General features: G+C 40.2%; 1 protein-coding gene across 2 annotated transcripts in view; it reads left to right on the forward strand.

The window, feature by feature from the left end:
• The window catches only part of sh3yl1 (SH3 and SYLF domain containing 1), a 103,680-nt gene that overhangs the window by 40,116 nt on the left and 42,529 nt on the right, over nt 1-21,035 (forward strand). For both annotated transcript variants that reach the window (XM_060934088.1, XM_060934089.1), the window contains exon 2: nt 11,396-11,506. In XM_060934088.1, coding sequence (XP_060790071.1) covers nt 11,396-11,506 — 111 coding nt within the window. The remainder of the gene's footprint in view (nt 1-11,395; nt 11,507-21,035) is intronic.

Raw genomic sequence — 21,035 nt, forward strand, 5'->3', positions numbered from 1 at the left:
CAATTAATCGATTTTCTCTTGAGTGATGCACAGAGATTTAGGTCATGGTTTTGAACATTTCATGTCCTGGATGTAGCATGTATGAAAAATACGAGTGGTATATTTCCCAGTAAAACCCTTGCATAGGGGAAGCCATGGCCCTAAAGGTTAGAGAAGTGGCTTTGCAACCAGAAGGTTCTTGGTTCAATTCCCTGGACCAGCAGGAATGGCTGAAGTGCAAGGCATCTAACTAGGGCTGTGCTGATAGACGATGCCATCGTCCATAGACGATGCCATCGTCCATCGACGATGGTGGTCATCCATCACGATGGAGAGCCACCATCGTGATACCACGCCCCCTCCTGTCATAAACATGCATATATCATCTGGGTCTACTTAACCTAAAAAGCTAGTTTTTTGTTAGTTTAGTTAATTAGTTTTGTTTAATATATAAATATATTATATAACATTATATATAAATACATAATTATATAAATCATTATAAAGTAATATCCTATTACCGCTTGTTCACGTAGGCTATGGTGCAGGGACGTGCTAGTGAACATAACATGTGGTTACACAAATACAGTATGCTACTAATAATAAATTTTGACTTTATTTTTTAGCCTACACTACACTTTTAATGTAAAATTTGTCATGTTGTTCAAACAAATAGCCACTATTAACGACTTCAGTCAGGAAATATTGCACCCTAAACGGCAGTGAAGCGCAGACTTCGGCAGAAGTCAAATAACTTTAATCTGGTAAATAGGCCTACTTTCAGACACAAAATGGCCCACTCTAAGCCATAATGTCAAACCAAAGGGAAGAATGAAGGTGATTCCGATAAATGTAAAGACAGTAAAAAAACAATATTAAATCATGATTTTAAAAGCTGGTGCAATAATTCAAACACTAATAAATTGGAAAAATTAGCGCGTTCAAGTGCGCACTAAAGGCCGAAATGCATCTTCAATTGATATGGTGTAAATAAACAATGAGTAATAGCTTAAGTGTAGTTTCTTCTCATAGTTTGAATCCTAGTCTTTCATTGTTAGAGCAGATTAATATCTTGCCGTGATCAGTGAGTGCTCGGGGAGGTTCATTTCCACCTGCGCTTTGCGCAGCTCATTTCTCCGAAGCCAGCTGTGCGCAAACGCAGTGTTGACTGCTCGGCAAACTCCAAACGCTCGGTCTGTACTGGCCCTCTGTTGCGCAAGCGAGTTGGTTATGGCCAGGTTCAAATTGTGCCCAAAACAACTTAACCACGGCCATTTCAATTGCCTGATGGCTGTGACAATATTCGCCCCGTTGTTATGCAGGCGATCTTTTTCTCCTCTATTTTCCATTCGGCAAGTGTCTCACTCAATGCGTCTTCTAAATTGTCCGCTGAATGTGTCTCTGGCATGAAACTCGTCTGCAGGCAATTGGACTGCATTGCCCACTCTCGGTCCACATAATGTACGGTAGCTGACATGTAGCGCATCATGTTGCAGCTGGACCACATATCCGTTATCAAGGCCAAATATTCCACATCACCTAGCGCTTTTTTTTCTTTACGTGCCAAAGCCTCGGATGAGTGTCTAATACTTTTTAATAATAATAATAATATATTTAATAATGTGGTATTAAAATCCCCCCCGCCCACGATATGATCGTCCATCACGATGTTTGCACTGTAAACATCGTCGATGCCAATTAAGGGGACATCGCACAGCCCTACATCTAACTCCAAAGTACTCCCCAGGCTGCTCTGGGTATGTTGTACATCGCTCTGGATAAGAGCATCTGCTAAATGCCATTAATGTAAAATCAATGTGAACAGAATATTATTGTAACGTATGAACCATTTGAGTAGTGTAGTGTACATCTGTCTACCCCCTTAAATGACCGAAACTAAGTGTCCAACAAGCTAGTGGACTAATAAAACTGCTTTAACCACTTTTATATGAAACTGTTGTGAATATTTTCTGTAACGTGTGTTGGGAAATAATCCCATGTTTTATTTTTTTAAAAAGCAAATTAAAAGCGCTGGATAAAAACCTGTCTATCTTTATGTAAATAAAGATATACAATTTTCATTGTCTGGTGGTCGAGCATTTCAGATACATTTTCTTGCACTTATGATTGGGTTCCCTGTGATTGTATACGTATGTACGGAGGTCCTACGGTCAAGCCATCAAAAATCAGGTCGGTGCATTTCTGTTACAACCCCGATTCCAAAAAAGTTGGGACAAAGTACAAATTGTAAATAAAAACTGAATGCAATAATTTACAAATCTCAAAAACTGATATTGTATTCACAATAGAACATAGACAACATATCAAATGTCGAAAGTGAGACATTTTGAAATTTCATGCCAAATATTGGCTCATTTGAAATTTCATGACAGCAACACATCTCAAAAAAGTTGGGACGGGGGCAATAAGAGGCTGGAAAAGTTAAAGGTCCAAAAAAAAAAAGGAACAGCTGGAGGACCAAATTGCAACTCATTAGGTCGATTGGCAATAGGTCGTTAACATGACTGGGTATAAAAAGAGCATCTTGGAGTGGCAGCGGCTCTCAGAAGTAAAGATGGGAAGAGGATCACTAATCCCCCTAATTCTGTGCCGACAAATAGTGGAGTAATATCAGAAAGGAGTTCGACAGTGTAAAATTGCAAAGAGTTTGAACATATCATCTACAGTGCATAATATCAAAAGATTCCGAGAATCTGGAAGAATCTCTGTGTGTAAGGGTCAAGGCCGGAAAACCATACTGGGTGCCCGTGATCTTCGGGCCCTTAGACGGCACTGCATCACATACAGGCATGCTTCTGTATTGGAAATCACAAAATAGGCTCAGGAATATTTCCAGAGAACATTCTGTGAATACAATTCACCGTGCCATCCGCCGTTGCCAGCTAAAACTCTATAGTTCAAAGAAGAAGCCGTATCTAAACATGATCCAGAAGCGCAGACGTCTTCTCTGGGCCAAAGCTCATTTAAAATGGACTGCAGCAAAGTGGAAAACTGTTCTGTGGTCAGACGAATCAAAATTTGAAGTTCTTTATAGAAATCAGGGACGCCGTGTCATTCGGACTAAAGAGGAGAAGGACGACCCAAGTTGTTATCAGCGCTCAGTTCAGAAGCCTGCATCTCTGATGGTATGGGGTTGCATTAGTGCGTGTGGCATGGGCAGCTTACACATCTGGAAAGACACCATCAATGCTGAAAGGTATATCCAGGTTCTAGAGCAACATATGCTCCCATCCAGACGACGTCTCTTTCAGGGAAGACCTTGCATTTTCCAACATGACTATGCCAAACCACATACTGCATCAATTACAGCATCATGGCTGCGTAGAAGAAGGGTCCGGGTACTGAACTGGCCAGCCTGCAGTCCAGATCTTTCACCCATAGAAAACATTTGGCGCATCATAAAACGGAAGATACGACAAAAAAGACCTAAGACAGTTGAGCAACTAGAATCCTACATTAGACAAGAATGGGTTAACATTCCTATCCCTAAACTTGAGCAACTTGTCTCCTCAGTCCCCAGACGTTTACAGACTGTTGTAAAGAGAAAAGGGGATATGTCTCAGTGGTAAACATGGCCTTGACCCAACTTTTTTGAGATGTGTTGTTGTCATGAAATTTAAAATCACCTAATTTTTCTCTTTAAATGATACATTTTCTCAGTTTTAAACATTTGATATGTCATCTATGTTCTATCCTGAATAAAATATGGAATTTTGAAACTTCCACATCATTGCATTCCGTTTTTATTTACAATTTGTACTTTGTCCCAACTTTTTTGGAATCGGGGTTGTACTAGTGCATCTCCAAAAATTAGAATATCGTGATAAAAGTTCAACGTCAGTTAGTTAAGAAAGTGAAAATGTAATATATTCTAGACTCATTAAACGTAAGCTAGTGTTTCAAGCATTTTTTTTCTATTTTAATTTTGAGAATTATGGTCTGCAGTGCCAACCCCCCCCAAAAAATATAAGAATTTCACTTTGTGTTTGAGTAAAATCATATAAATACTGTTGTATCTCTTGGTCTTGTTCAGTACATGCAACAACAATCATGGGGAAGACTGTTGACTTGACTGTTGTCCAAAAGACAATCAACACCCTCCACAAGGAAGGTAAGCCACAGAAGGTCATTGCTGAAAAGGCTGGCTGTAACAGGGATGACCACAGACTTAAGAGGGTTGTCAAAGTCAATTCAATAACTTCGGAGAGATTCACAAGGAGTGGACTGAGGGCTGGGGTCAGTGCATCAAGAGCCACCACACACCAACGTCTTCAGGAAAGGGGGTATAATTGTTGTATTCCTAATATCAAACTACTCTTGAACCAGAGACAATGTCAGAAGCATCTTAGCTGGGCTAAGGAGAGAAAGAACTGGACTGTTGCTTAGTGGTCCAAAGTCCTCTTTTCAGATGAAAGTAAATTTTGCATTTTGTTTGGAAATGAAGGTCCTAGAGTCTGGAGGAAGAGTGGAGAAGCACAGAATCCAAGGTGTTTTGAAGTCCGATGTGACATTTCCACAGTCTATAATGATTTGGGATGCCATGACATCTGCTGTTATTGGTCCACTGTGTAAGTCCAAAGTCAACACAGCCATCTACCAGGAGATTTTGCAGCACTTCATGCTTCCTTCTGCTGACAAGCTTTATGGAGATGCTGATTTCCTTTTACAGCAGGGCATGACACCTGCCCACAGTGCTAAAACTAATACCATATAATTTGCTGACCATGATATTACTGTGCTTGATCCAGCCAACTCGCCTGACCTCGTTGTCAAAAGGAAGATGAGAAACACCCAACCCAAAAATACAGACCAGCTGAGGGCCACTATCAAAGCAACCTGGGCTTCAGGAACACTTCAGCAGTGCCATAGGCTGATTGCCTGCATATCATGCTGCATTGATGCAGTAATTGGCGGCACGGCGGTGTAGTGGTTAGCACGGTCGCCTCACAGCAAGAAGGTCCGGGTTCGAGCCCCGTGGCTGACGAGGGCCTTTCTGTGTGGAGTTTGCATGTTCTCCCCGTGTCTGTGTGGGTTTCCTCCAGGTGCTCCAGTTTTCCCCACAATCCAAAGACATGCAGGTTAGGTTAATATGGGACGGCCTTGGGCTGAGGTGCCCTTGAGCGAGGCACTTAACTCTCAACTGCTTCCCGGGCGCTGTTGGCATGACTGCCCACTGCTCTGGGGGTGTGTGTGTGTGTGTGTGTGTGTGTGTGTTCTCTGCTTCAGATGGGTTAAATGCAGAGAGGAAATTTCACAAGTGTGTGATGAATGAAGTCGTGCTTTTTCTTTCTTTTCTGTTCTTTCTCCTTCTGTTCGTTCTTTCTGTTCGTTCATTCTTTCTTTCTGTTCTTTCTTTCTGTTCTTTGTCCCTTCCTTCCTTCCTTCCTTCCTTCCTACCTACCTACCCACCCACCCACCCAACCAACAGGTGTAAAAATGAACCTACTTTTTCAGAAGTTGGACATTTTCTGCATTGTAAAACTTTTTTTTAGGAAATATTCTTATCATTTGAGATGCTGGATTTTTCTGATTTTCATGAGCTATGATCATTAATCAATATTTTAATCATCAAAATTGAAACCAAAAGGCTAGAAATATTTCACTTTGTGTAATGAATATAGAATATATGAAAGTTTACCTTTTTTAAATTAAATTACAAAAGATGAGCTTTTTTTCATGATATTCTAATTTTTTGAGATGCACTCGTAGAGGGTTTACCTCAAGATAAACCACTGGTAACAATCAAGAACAAAGGCCAGATTAGACTTTGCTGGAAACCCTGTCTAGTTGTGGAGCAAGATTCTTGGACAGATGAAACCAAGTCTATATTGTACCAGAATGATGAGAAGAGCAGAGTATGGAGAAGGAAAGGAAGGGATCATGATCCAAAGCATACCATATCTGCCAAACATGTTGGACATGGGCATGTATGGCTGCCAGTGGAACTGAGTCACTGGTATTTATTGATGTGACTGCTGATAGAAGTAGCAGGATTAATTCTCTAATTGCATAGAACTATACTTTCTTCTCAGATTCAGTCAAATACTGCAAAACTGATAAAGCAGTGTTTCACAGTACAGGTAGATAATGACCCCAAACTTGATGCAAAAACAACCCAAGAGCTTCTTAAGGCAAATAATTGGAACCACCTTCAGTGGCTGAGTTAGTCAACCCTACGGAGCATACTTTTCATTTACTGATGATAAAACTGAAAGCAGAAAAACCCACAAGCAAGTGGCAACTGAAGGTGGCTACAGTAAAGGCCTGGCAAAGCATCTTGAGAGAGGAAATTCAGCATTTGGTGATGTCCATGGGTTCCAGACTTCGGATGGTCATTGACTGCAAAGGATTGGCATCCAAGTATTTAAAAAATTATGCTTGTGTTTTAAAATCGTTAATTTGTCCAATTACTTTTGGGCCTGTGAAAATGGAGAGACTATGTAAAAACTAGCTGTAATTCCTAAACACTTAATGCAACATTTGTTAAACCCCTCAAATTAAACCTGAAAGTCTGCACTTCAATCACATCTTGACTGCTTACCAGTAATTGCAAATGCATTTTGGTGGTGTACGGAGGCAAAATGTACAGACATCACTATTCAGACATCATCACTGTCCAAATAATTATGGACCTGTCTGTATGTGTAAATTTTAAAGGGTGGGTATTTTATTTATTTATTTTAATTTTGAGAGAAGTTATTTAGCATTTTTGGAAGGACCCTCTAGTCTCAGTGCTTTTGTAATAGGTCAGATTATTCCTTTATGATTTCTGATGTGGGATAGCCTTCAAGATGGAGAGCTTGGTAGTTTCTCAGTTCTGTGAAAAGCTGCAAGTTTGTCATATTAACGTCACATGAAATTTAAATTAAAAAAAGGGGAATTAGTGAGGGAACAACTATCACTGTTTAACTAATAACAGGAACTAAACTGTTCTGGTAGTGTTCCACATCATTAAATGCAAGTATAATTGGATAAAAGTATTACTTGTGTTTCAATAATGTATTATGTTGGCAATTTTGTTGTTATACAAGTCTAAAAAAGTAAGGTTTGCTGTTATTGGAAGATAATGTTGGGGTTCTAACAGCATTATACCACCCTCTTGTTGATTTTCTGTAATACTACCTAGTCGTGCTTTTATTCCTTACTTGATAAATGCTTCTAAAATAAGGACAATGCTGTAACAATATGTAGTATAAGTGACATGACTTTTTGATAAACATAAAACATGAGGGAGAATTTGAAAATCACTTGGCAAAAAATATATATCTCTAACTTCTCTAACCAGCGAGTGCCCTAGTGGTTAGCGTGTCTGCCTCTCGATCATGAGTTCTATTCACGGTTGGGTCATACCAAAGACCATCGTAAAAATGGTGCCTACTGCCATCTGGCAAGGCATGCTGCAATACAGATGCGAGTGGGGAGTCAAACTCTCGCTGTTACCAGAGGACTAGCCCCCCCACTGTAACCCTAGCTATGTAATAGGTGAAAGGCTGAGGGCTACGGAAACTGGGATCGGCGCTGCCCTGCGCGCCACCTGGCGTGGGAAGGACTTTTTGATTGACTTGAACTTCTCTGGACCAGTAATTTATCATTAGTCGAAGGTAAATATTTTACTGCCGGGCTCACACAATTATTTATTGATGTTTGTAACTGTGGTATGATGAACCATTAGTATCAAAACTTAAAAATGGGGCATATCAACAGTCAAGTCATCTTCTGCCCGGAAGTAAAATAATTAGCATTGTTATGCAGTGTTTTTCTTTGTTGCTCATCATGGTTAATCTCCTTGCGAGTTGGCTATGTAATAAACAGGTGAAGATTGGCACCCATTTTCAAAATATCCTAATTGGTGGCTGCTGTATCCAGCATTTGGAAACATATTGAAGCAGGTGTCTCCTACATGTAATGGAATATTGTCTTGTCAAAGCTGGTTTTAGGAATTTCAAAACTTGAAAGACTGCATTGAAAGTGACATTTTGCAAGCACCTCCCTGCATAAACTATAAGGGACCAGTTACCAAAAATAACTTTCATTTGTACCAGTTGGCTGATTGAACTTTAGGTGTAAATTTAGTGATTCAGCCTGGAAAATTGAATGAGTCAGTGTGAAATGAATTGGGGTGGGTGGCATGAGAACATTTTGCAAGCATTTACAAACTAGAAGTGGATCTACTCATTGGAAACAATAGAAGACATGCGTTCGGAATTGAAACCGAATCCATTATATGTAAATGTAATGCTTTCTGTATAATGCGACCAATTAGAAGTCCAATGCCAGAGGACTTAAGTGTATATACAAGCATGTGGGCATAGTACAGGTCTGCTAGGTCAAATGTGGTCATGGAGACCTTCAGAAGTCATAATTAGAAATTTTGAATAAGTGCAGACAATATTTAATTTGGATAGTGTTAATCACTTTAACTTGGGATGATGTAAGCAGATATATTAGTGTGGGTGATGACCTGAAGAATACAGTATCTACGACAAAACAGCTCTACAACAAAAATAACTTTTTAGTTTGTCCCATTACTCATAAAGCAGAGGGTGGGGAAAGACACCTCAGGTGTGATATTTGACCAGAGGCGATTTTATAGTGGAACACTCCCAAAATCTGTGGATGGTAGAAGAGAGCAACTGGACTTGTTTGAAGATTCTTGAAAACGTTTCGCCTCTCATCCTAAAGGCATCCTCAGTTCTGTTTGACTAATGGGGAGTATCCAGTATTTATCCTCTCATGGATCATCATAGAATCAGAATGCTGATGGCTGCATTGTAAGTGGCTGATAAAAGATGTCATGGATACCCACCTCTGTTCAATGATGGTCGTTCCAGGTTGACAAAAATGAACGATCCTCTCTGGCCAAGATGTCTGCCAGTTTTCTGGAAGTCCTCTCATAGGGATCTCATCCCAAAGTGCGTAGAAACATATCTGTGACGAATCTGTCATCCAGGTACATAGTAATCTGTGGTTGGTTGAAGAGAGCAACTGGACTTGTTTGAAGATTCTTGTTTGAGATTCATCACAGATATGTTTCTACGCACTTTGGGATGAGATCCCTATGAGAAGACTTCCAGAAAACTGGCAGACCTCTTAGCCAGAGAGGATCGTTCATTTTTGTCAACCTGGAACGACCATCATTGAACAGAGGTGGGTGTCTATGACATCTTTTATCAGCCACCTACAATGCAGCCATCAGCATTCTGATTCGGATTCTATGATGATCCATGAGAGGATAAATATTGGATACTCCCTATTAGTCAGACAGAACTGAGGATGCCTTTAGGATGAGAGACGAAACGTTTTCAAGAATCTTCAAACAAGTCCAGTTGCTCTCTTCAACCAACCACAGATTACTATGTACCTGGATGACTGAGATTCGTCACAGATATGACACTCCCAAAACAGAAAATTTTATATTTTGGGTCCACCCATAATTATTTACTAGTTTTTATTTTTTTATTAATTAAATCAAAGTAATTAGCAGGGTTTGTCATGGCTATGTTGATACCAGTCGTATTACTTCAACCCTCTGACCTTTTCAGTGTTTCAGTCTCCAGTGGAGCCAGTCTACCGTAAAATACCAAATAATAGCCGAGTTCCAATTAACCGCCGAGTTCCCTTTAACGGCCGGGTGTACGCGTGTGTTGTGACAAATAAAGGCCGGTTCCGAATACTCGCCGGGGTCTAAAAAAAAAAAAAAAGCGTCCGAACGTTCTATCTAGAATCTTGAGGCCCAGCACTTTTCTGGTTTTCTGGTGTTTAAACGATTTTGCATTGCATAGTTTTCTACCGAAACAATATGAATGAATGAATGAATGAATGAAATTATTTCTATAATACTGTTTACAACATTTTGTTACGTGATAATAAACATGCCATTTCAATGTTATAATCTTGGTCTACCGTAATATTTCTTGAGGAATGCAACTCCGTAACTTTTGACAGATGTCTTAGCCACCCCTTTGGGTATACCCAACGAAAGCCAGCGTGTGTGGTGACATTGAGGACTGCGGGTTTCCAAGGTTGGACTGCTGCTTCTGTTAAACGACCTAAATTGCCGAATGCATGCGTCAAAGCACACACTGAGTTTTATTAAAGACCTTATACCATTTCACTTGCCCTTACCCATTCGGATCTGGAAGACGCTTTACAAAAAAGGTGAGAGCGTTCTAACATGCATTTCAGTCTGCTCGCGGCCAATCTAATCCAAGGGGCCTTTTCAACAAGTAATCTGTCGTGCAAGTTGGGCAGAAGCACGCGTCAGGCAGGCAGGCAACATGTAGGCCTACAAGTCAGTAACCTATTCAACTAACTTTCATCCGAACTTTAAGTTTTCTACGGGGTCGAGCCACCGCACCAACTCACTCGGGGAATAGGCTCATATCGGCCAAATAGGGAGACGTCTTGGAGAGAAACGTGAGAATGCAAGATGACAGTATGTAGCCACTGCAGGTCACTTATTTTTCAGCATAAGAAAAAACCCTTTGGTTTGACACTTCGCACCCTAATTATGTTGCTTCAACGTCGCGCCCTCCATGCAATTTCAGATTGACAGACATCGCGAAGCGCAAAGGGTGGAGGGAGGCTGCATGGGTGAGGGTGATAGCAAGTGACCATAACTTTGCAGAGTAATTAAATCACAGTGCTGCGCACAGACAATGGTGTGGTTTCTTGATTATTTTGTAAAGCATGCGCTTAACTAGTCATTAACAGGAAAAGGTGTGTGATTTATCCTTTATCCACCCCGACTGTGCCATGCGAAGATGCATTCTGCGTCTTCAAAATTCCCCGAAGTCGGCACCGTGCTATCTGTAATCTAACTCTAAACAAACTGTAAGTTATACTGGTTAAAAGTAGGCCTATCTGAGAATGATTTTTCCCCCGTTTTGAGGTAGATTTTGGGGAAGGTGTTTGTGAAGAAGGAATTAATCGCCTGTTCCAAATAGCCGCCTAGTCTCTAATACGCGCCGGGTCTCTTACGTGATTGAGACAAATAATCGCCCGGGCTATTATTTGGTATTTTACGGTATATCTAAAGTATGTTTAGGCTCTAATGATCAGGAATTGATGTGGTCAGCTAAGGGCATGAAGCTGATAAGCTGGCATAAATTTGTTCTCTCCAACCTTGGCTCCTGTGTTGCCACCAGTGTAGACACAAGGTGAATTATTTTACAGGTGATATGAATCTTAAAAATAACAATTGAAAATGAGAAGTTCCAGTAGTTAATTTGGGTTTTATGACCTAGCTAGTCCAACCGTTTTATCAAAGTTATTTAGGCTTCTGTGAGGCTTTCATTGTCGTGTTTGACAGAATAAACGTCTGTACAAATATCAAGTCTTCGTGTTAATGCTCTAACTTTTATATGACACAGGAATGTTGTTAATTTATTTGCAGTGAATAACCCCATTCCATCCAACCTAAAATCTGAAGCTAAGAAGGCTGCTAAAATCCTCCGGGAATTCACGGAGATTAGCAACAGAGAAGGCCCTGACAAGCTTATTCCAGGTAAACAATATACATGTTACTTTTATTTCAGATTTTAGTATTTTTCATAAAATAAAGCATTAACAGAAGAGCAAGCCTTTTTTTTTTTTTTTAAATCAATCATCATTGAATAATTGTGGTGTAAGATCACTGTGTCTCATCTGTGACATCTGCTGTGTGTACATTTTAATAATGATGACTTATAATTCTAGTTATACAACTTGCTGTAGCTTTTTGAAAATATGCTGAGCCTATTCTTGTGGTGTGGGGTTTTTATGCCTCCGCCACCATAAGGTGCAGGAGGCATTATGTGTTTTTCGGGTTGTCTGTCTGCCCGTCCATGTGTGCGTGCGTGCGTCCGTCCCGAAACCTTGTGAACGCGATATCTCAAAGGCTAATGAAAGGAATTTCACCAAACTTTCACCATTTGTGCACTTTGGGACAAACATGAACTGATTAGAAGATTTTGAGATCAAAAGGTCTCAGGTCAAGGTCACTGTGAGGTCAAATGTCTGTCCGAAAACCTTGTGAACACAATATCTCCAAGGCTGATACAAGTAATTTCACCAGGTCAAGATTACTGTGAGGTCAAATGTCCATCCCCAAATCACAACTTAAGGTGTGTAGTCTACTGGGCGGAGGCATCCCCATCGATGCCGCTGACGTCGAGTTCTATCTAGGTTTTTTTTTTTTTTTAAATCAGTCTCTACAAATTTGTCTAATATTTAACAAAAGCTGACAACATACGACACATGTTCACAGGTGTGCATCCTTTCAACTTATTGCTTAAAAATACTTTTTGACAATCTGTACTGTCATAAACCTGTCTGATTGTAAGATAAGCTAGTTTATGATGATTTGCAATGTGTGACATGCCTGTCTGTGGCATTACAGAGCATTTCTCTTAACTGATCCCCACTGTAACGACTTGTGTAGATTTTCTGTACAGCAGTGACACTGGCAGGTTGGTGTGTGTAGTGCTGCTACAACTCATCAGGTGCATTGAGTGTTAGTGTTATTCTTAAACACATCATTGTCACTGCTGATTTTAAGAAACAATCCACCAAGCAAAAATGTTGAGTGAACTTTTCTTATTTAAAGACGGCACTGATTTTCCAGAGAAAATCAGAGAATCTTTTGATTATAATTATCATTATAATTTTAATGACAAACAAGGAATACTGACAACCTAAGGTCTTGCCACCTAATTGTGGTTATATAAATTAAGGCCTTATGACTGAAACGGATGGAAAATCGCACTTCCATGAGATCAACAATATTTAGAACGGCAAATATTAAGTGATTAGTATTGTTCTCAAATTGTTGACTACCATGAAAGAGGCAGAGCTCCCGTCCCTAAATCTCAATTTAATGTGTGCTTATTATTTCTTGTTGTAGTAGTAGTAGGCAGTACAGTGTACATTCTGCATAGTATATTATACAATATACTATACGCACATTGTATATAGCCAAAGTATGTGGAGACCTGACCATCATGCCCATATGTGGACTTTTTCCATACTGTTGCGACAAGTTTGAAAACGCACAATTGTATGCTGTAGCATTTCACTTCACTGGAACTAAGGGAACTAGCCCAACCCTCTTCTAATATCACAATGCCCCAGCACACAGACTGAGGTCCATAAAGACATAGTTTACCAAGGTTGGAGTGGAAGAACTCGAGTGGCCTGGACAGAGCCCTGACCTCAACCCCACTGCGAACCTTTGGGACTAATTGGAACGCTAACTACATCCCAGGGTTTTCTCACCCAACATCAGTACCCGCCTTCACTAATGCTCTTGTGGTTGAATGGGCACAAATGCTCAGCTATGCTCCAATATCTAGTGGAAAGCCTTTCCAGAAGAGTGGAGGTTATGATAACAGCAAAGGGGGGAGAGAGTCTCTGGAATGGGATGTTCAGCAAGCATGTATGGGTGTGATTTGTTGGGTGTCCACATACTTGGTGCCATTTAGTACATGTAGCATGTGCATACATTACCAGTATCATTAAAACAATCACCAAACTGGCACACTCCACAGCTGTCCAGTCATTGCTAATTTTCTGGCTTTTATTTTAAAAAGGAAATACTTGTAATGCATTGTGGAATAGCACACCATGTTTTGGCCATTTATTTGGAAAATAGGCATGAGTAATACTTCATCCGTACCTCCTGTGGAATACTGAAAATGTGTACATACTGTATTGTGTACTGCTTTTGGGCTTGATTCTGGGATTTGCCATTCTCTCACGTTTTGTTTAGTTAAAGTGACCACAGCTTGAGAGAGCTTCTGCCAAAAGCAAGAAAGACATCAGTTTGTTAATTTAAGGAAGTATCTTCTTGGAATTACCACAAATTTTCTTATTCCTGAGTCTTCAAGTCAAGGCATGTTTCCATTTTCCACAATAAGGTTTGCGACCACTTCTAATTCAGATTTATTTATATAGCCCTTTTAACGATGGACATTGTTACAAGACAGCTTTAAAGAACTCCAGATAAACAGTGGGGTCCAAAAGTCTGACACACAAAAGTTTATTTGATATGCATAGAGAACTCTCAATTTACACTGATAATGATCAGTCAAATAAGATCTGAGCCAGTTCCCTTAACTCCCGCAACTTTTCTGAGTCTGTTTAAAAGAATATTATGATTTATGGTATCAAACGCTGTACTAATGTTTAGCAACGCAAGCAAGGAGACACAACTTTGATTGGAGGCCAGTAGTAGGTAATTTACCACTTTAACCAGAGCTGTCTTGCTACTGTAATGAGGCATAAATCCTGACTGAAAGATAAGAATGCGATTTCATATGCAAATATGAGCCTAGCTGCTGTGCTACAACCTTTTTTCTAGGATGTTTGGGGGTGGGGGGAGGAAGGGAAGGTTTGATATTGGGCTATAGTTAGACCACTGATGAGGGTTGAGGTCAGGTTTTTTAATCAATTGTTTGACTGATTTTAGTTTAAGAAATGTAGGTACGTAACATTTTCTATGATTAGGCTATTAGTTATTTTTAATAGAAGGATGATTGCTTCTGGTAGTATTAGTTTGAGGAACTGTGTGGGTAAGTGGTCAAGTATGCAAGCTGCTAATTTTGAAGAGGAAATTAGGAAGATTTAGTTTATTCTGTCGAGTTGAATAAAAATTCTATAGCTGTGGTTATACAACCTCAAATCAGAAAATGTTGGGACGGTATGGAAAATGCAAACAAAAAAGAAAGGCCCCCCCCCCCATTTTAGCTCAACTTTTATTTCACTGCAGACAGTATGAACCCAAGATATTTGTTTTGTCTGGTCAACTTCATTTCACTTGTTAATGCACATCCATTTCTGTGTTTTAGACCTGCAACACATTCCTCCCCCCCCAAAAAAAAAAAGTTGGGATGGAGGCAATTTAAGGACTAGGGCCAATGAAGTAAAACAATTAAATAATGATGTGATTTTTAAAAAGAAGCCTTATATTAACTGGTTCCAGAAGCGCCGTCAACTTCTCTGGGCTCAGTTGGACCATCACACATGATTATAATCATGATTTGGTACAGAAGCTGTATCCAGGAAAGGTAGTGTTGCCACCTGTCCCGGTTTTTCCTGATTGTCCCGGATTTTCATGGTCTGTCCCGGAAAAAAAAAAAAAAAAATCCGGGACACTGAATGTCCCGGTTTTTTGTACATAATGGGCAAAATGTGTATTTCAACTTGCGAGCCAGCTGAGAACCAGTTTGCTTTTCCGAACTCGCCGTGCTAAGCGGAGCCACGTCATTACGTCGCTGAATACGTCATTACGTCGCTGTATACGTCAGTTACGTCGCTGCGTTTGCATAAACCTTGGCGCGAATATCAAAGCAAAAACACGGAAGCAGCAGCAGCAGCAACAACAACAATAATAATGATGGATGACTTCGCGTTTGTACAGCTGCTGCTTCTCGTCGCTTAAAAATGGCGATCTTTCGCGGTCTTGTTATTGTTGTTGGTCTTAACAACTCCGCCCCCCGCTGACGTAAGCGGTTCTTTCCTCTGGCCCAGCAGAGAGTTGGTGCTACCCTGGAACCGGTTTTTCTGGCCCCAGAGCCAGTTCTTTGTCAGTGGAAACAGAAAACCCGGTTCCAAACTAAGCACTGGCCCCGAACCAGCCCTGGAACTGCTTTGGTGGAAAAGGGGCAATGGAGGATGCTTGGACTGATAAAAGAAACAGACTCTGTTGCAATGGTGAAGGCTGAGCTTCAAGTCAGGCTAAACTTTCAGTTGTCCTGTACTGAGTTCAAGACATTCATTGAAAATCAGCCAGGACTCATAGCAGCAGCAAAGAAAAACACCAAATATAAATGGAAGATTAGGTAAGGTTTTGGTGAATTAAATGAAATCCAAATAGTCTTATCTGCCTACTCCTGTATGTACTCAGTTATATGTCCTCCTATGTATTTGTTTAGCCAAGAGCAGCAGAGGCACAGGCAAGCACAAGCAAAGTACACACCACACTCTAGCAATCAGGTAAACTGTGACACTACACCTTACATTGTTACATTCAGGTATTCTTAGATACAATGAAAAATTAGATTATTTTTATTCCACATAAGCAAACAAGGCGGCATGGTGGTGTAGTGGTTAGCGCTGTCGCCTCACAGCAAGAAGGTCCGGGTTCGAGCCCCGTGGCCGGCGAGGGCCTTTCTGTGTGGAGTTTGCATGTTCTCCCCGTGTTCGCGTGGGTTTCCTCCGGGTGCTCCGGTTTCCCCCACAGTCCAAAGACATGCAGGTTAGGTTAACTGGTGACTCTAAATTGACCGTGAGTGTGAATGGTTGTCTGTGTCTATGTGTCAGCCCTGTGATGACCTGGTGACTTGTCCAGGGTGTACCCCGCCTTTCGCCCGTAGTCAGCTGGGATAGGCTCCAGCTTGCCTGCGACCCTGTAGAACAGGATAAAGCGGCTAGAGATAATGAGATGAGAATGAGATAAGCAAACAAACAACTTAATTATGTATTCCCCTTTTACCTGTGCCCACTACTGCCCCCAGGTGTCCACAACCAAAAACTGTTGGAAATAAACCAAAATAATGAAGACCTTCTATATTATGTAAAGCAATTAACTAAACAAATAACTAGCAAAAGCGTCATTTTTACTAATTAGAGCAATACAATTTCAGCGTAGAAGGGCAATTTTTGTCTTGGGTTAGATGTGTGAAGGGCGCCGTTGCTTACAAGCAAAAAGGTCGATTGGATGGTCGAAATGTCCAGGATTTTTGTCAGACACAGGTGGCAACCCTAAGGAAAGGCCTAGTCCTTGAGGGGTAAAGGATGATTTCCAGTTTGTCAGTAAATGCTTGAGAAAATTATTTGAAGTGTTTAAGAGCAAAGTTCCTCAAAGAAAGGTATGAAGGGATTTGGTTATATAACACTATGGGTGCATAATATTAAATGACTTAAGGAACCTGAAGGAATTTCATTGTGGAAAGGGCAAGGGCACAAGCCTAAGCCAGGGCTCGACATCAACACTTGCCCGATGCCCCGGCAGTGTTTTTTACGTCTTTCGGGCCAGTTCGGGCCACTAAATTTGGCCAAACAGTGGCCCGGGTGGGCCAGTACGTTTTCGATACAAATTAACAAATTTTATTACTCATATTTCACCCAGAATTGTGAAGAAATTGTTTGTAAAAATGCACCTTTTCGATACGAGGTCCGCCATCTTTGTTTTCGTCACGCTCTGCTCCGCGGCAGGAGTGTGTCGTCTTCGTGCATCTTCGGAGATGTTCGGCGCTGTTCGGAAGCGTCATTTCGGCAGGAAAATAGCATCTTGGAGATGAAGACGGCTGTGGCAAGGAGACCATCAGAACGGTGAAATTCAAATAGAAATATGTTCAAACTCCACGCTCCCCAACCTGGCCAAAGGCCAGGTAAACAGTTTAAATACGATCGTGCATAAATTAACTATCGGGTGTTAACGAACGGCTTCATTTTGAACTCGGCAGCCAATCAGAGCGCGCGACGTCACGCTCGGTTTACAACTTGCCAAATCGTAAAACAGCATTTCAACACGCGCGCTTTAGCTTCAGATGGTGTAAAATTGTTCAGACTTTGTATATTAATATCAAAATTTCAGGATACACTGCCAAGAAATATGGCTACACGTGTATCAACTTTTAGTGATTTAAAGAATGAAGTATAAATGTTGGTTGCTATGACTGAAATAGAACAGATAAAATAATGTGGTAAATTAGATCTGATCCCATATATTATATTATTCAAATATCCAAAGATGATGAAATCTATCAAAATAGCCAAACTAGGTCTACATTAGTTCATTACAACAAAAATAACAACTATTCTGACCCTCTCTGGTACAACCAGACCATGCTAAACCCAGTATACCCCAGTTGCTTGGGTATCTGCTATTGCCATGGCAACAGTTTATGCAAATGAGCTGAATTTGCAAAAATGTACTACTAGTTCCCCCAAGGACATATCCTGAAAATTTGGTCTTTATATCTTGTCTTATTAAAAAAAAAAACACACATTTCACCCCTTTTTGGCTCACCTGAGCATACCTGTTAGCTAATTAATAGGTAATTAGGGTTATAAATCACCCCCGAGCAGGTAAGGCTTTGCAAAAATCTCACTAGATTATTCCCCAAAGTCCACCCTTTCAGGAAATGTATGGTTTGTCAGTGATTCTTATATTTTATTAATTAAGAAATAAAACTTCTTCATGGGCAATAAAAATGCCCATTTAAATCCAGCATGATAAGGGTTAATATGCCACCCTCACCTTTCATCCAGACTTGGGACTGGCCTGTGTGTGTCTTGTGGCTATTATATAAAGGTGTATTTAAAAAGTTCATTGTACTTCTATTTCTATTAGAATATCTACAGTGGCGAGAATTCAATATCTACAATGTTGAGAATATATGAGCCAAAGTTGAAACCATGACAAAAAAGGAAAATATGTCTACATCACACAGGGTGGGTTACAGGCAAAGCTTATTCTATAAACAAGTTGGTTGCATGGTGAGGCAAAACTTAGCTTATTCTAAAACTTGTACAAACAATTAATGTAAAACAGTAATCAACAGCATGTGTTAAACGAACAGAGAACAAGAACAAAGGAAATTTTTAAATGTAACTAAGAAATTGATAGAACAAGAAATGCAAACAAACAAAGATTTAATAATGTTAGCAAAATATGAATAATCTTATTTTCATTAATTTCACCTTAAAATACACCAGAATGCACGAATATGAATTGAAAAATCAAAATTTTCCGGGGGAAGGCCCCTGGACCCCCCCCCCCCCCCCCCCCCCCCTTGTACAAGCACCTGTGGTGCTTGCAGCGGCTGCCTGTAGCAGCCGTGGTTCGGGTACTGCGCGCATTCGGGCCACCACATTTTCCATTTGGGCCAGTAACTTTTCAATTCCACTGGCCCAATGGGCCACCAGTGGTAAATGCTTAATGTCTAGGCCTGCTAAGCTGAACACCTGTGATCTTTGTCCCCTCAGACCGCACTGCATTTAAGAACAGTCATTCATCTATAGCGGATATAACCGCATGGGCTCGGGATTACTTTGACAAACCTTTTGTCAAGCACTGCAATGCAGAGTTACATCCACAATTGCCACTTAAAACTTGACTGTGCAAAAAGGAAGCCTTACCGGTATACTGACTGGTTCCAGAAGTGTAATCAATTTCTCTGGGCTCAGAGGCATCTGGGACCATCACAAAGTGAAAACATGTATTGTGGTCAGATGAATTGGTATTCTAGAGATATATATATATATATATATATATATATATATATATATATATATATATATATATATATATTTTTTTTTTTTTTTTTTTTTTTTTTTTTTTTTTTTGTGAGGACATGGATGTTGTGTGCTCGGGACCAAAGATGAAAAGGACCGCCCAGACTGTTTCCAGCAACAAGTCCCAAAAGCCAGAGTCTGTCTTGGTATGGGGTTGTCTTTCCCCATGTTAAAAGGAACTTGCATTTCTGTTATGGCAACATTTAACATAGAAAAGAGCACTGAGATTTTGGAGCAAGACATTTTGCGTTCAAGACATCTTTTCGAGGGATATTTCAACAGGAAAATTCAAAACCACATTCTGCACACATTACAAAGGCATAGCTGTGGAAGAAGGTGCCTGTCCCCAACTGAGAATGTGGTGCATTTTGAAATGGAAAAATATGACAACGATAACTCAGTACTGTTGCACAACTTAATGCCTAGGTCACAACCGGCCGTATGTGCTCCTACGGCCGGTCTACGTGCAAAAAAACGGAAGAAACGCATGGAGGGCGCGCGTGTGATGTGCTGATTTTTCGAGCTGTAGACTGGCCGCAGACCGGCCGCAGAGGTTTTGTCATGTCAAACAAACTCTGCGGGCGCTTACGGTTTTTTTTTTTTTTTCAGGTTGCAAGACAAACTTGCGGCCAACATGCGTCTTTCTCCACGAACAAAAAAAAAAAACGCAGCGATTTGGGGAAACGCCAAAAAATCGTACGTCCGGTTGTGACCTAGGCTTAAGATCTGCGTGCAGGAAGAATGGGACAAAATAACACACATGCTTCATCTTGTGGTGTCTTCGGTCCCTAAGCATCCAAGTGTTGTGAGAAGGAAGGGAAACGTGTATAAAGTGGTAAATGCCTTACCAACCATTTTCTTTTTAAATGTGCTTCAGGAATCCAGGTTTTTTTTTGAGGGGGGGTTGGACTAATAAAATTCATGAGGTAAAACATCAAAATGTGCTGCTGTATTGTTTTGAGTACAATACATATCAAAGATTATGTACAGATAATTTATTTTCAGTTTTAATTTCAATTTCCGCATACTGTCCCAACTTTTTCTGATTTTGAGTTGTACAACCTTAATTCCAAAAAAGTTAGGATGCAGTGTAAAATGTAAATAAACAATGTGTTGATTTTGCAAGTCATGGGAACCCTATACTTTTATTGAAAATGGTACAAGGACAACATGGCAAATGTTGAAACTGGTGTTTGTTTATATATATATATATATATATGTGTGTGTGTGTGTGTGTGTGTGTGTATATATGTGTGTATGTGTATATATGTGTGTATGTATATATGTGTGTATGTATATATATGTGTGTGTGTGTGTGTATATATATATATATATATATGTATGTATGTGTGTATGAATAAAATATACATCACTACCATTCAAAAGTTTGGGGTCACTTTGAAATGTCCTTATTTTTGAAAGAAAAGCACTGTTCTTTTCAATGAAGATCACTTTAAACTAATCAGAAACACACTCTATGCATTGCTAATGTGGTAAATGACTATTCTAGCTGCTGGTTTTTGGTGCAATATCTCCATAGGTGTATAGAGGCCCATTTCCAGCAACTCTCACTCCAGTGTTCTAATGGTACAATGTGTTTGCTCATTGCCTCAGAAGGCTAATGGATGATTAGAAAACCCTTGTACAATCATGTTAGCACAGCTGAAAACAGTTGAGCTCTTTAGAGAAGCTATAAAACTGACCTTCCTTTGAGCAGATTGAGTTTCTGGAGCATCACATTTGTGGGGTCGATTAAA

Source organism: Neoarius graeffei, chromosome 11 (genome assembly GCF_027579695.1).
Source record: "Neoarius graeffei isolate fNeoGra1 chromosome 11, fNeoGra1.pri, whole genome shotgun sequence".
NCBI lineage: Eukaryota > Metazoa > Chordata > Actinopteri > Siluriformes > Ariidae > Neoarius > Neoarius graeffei.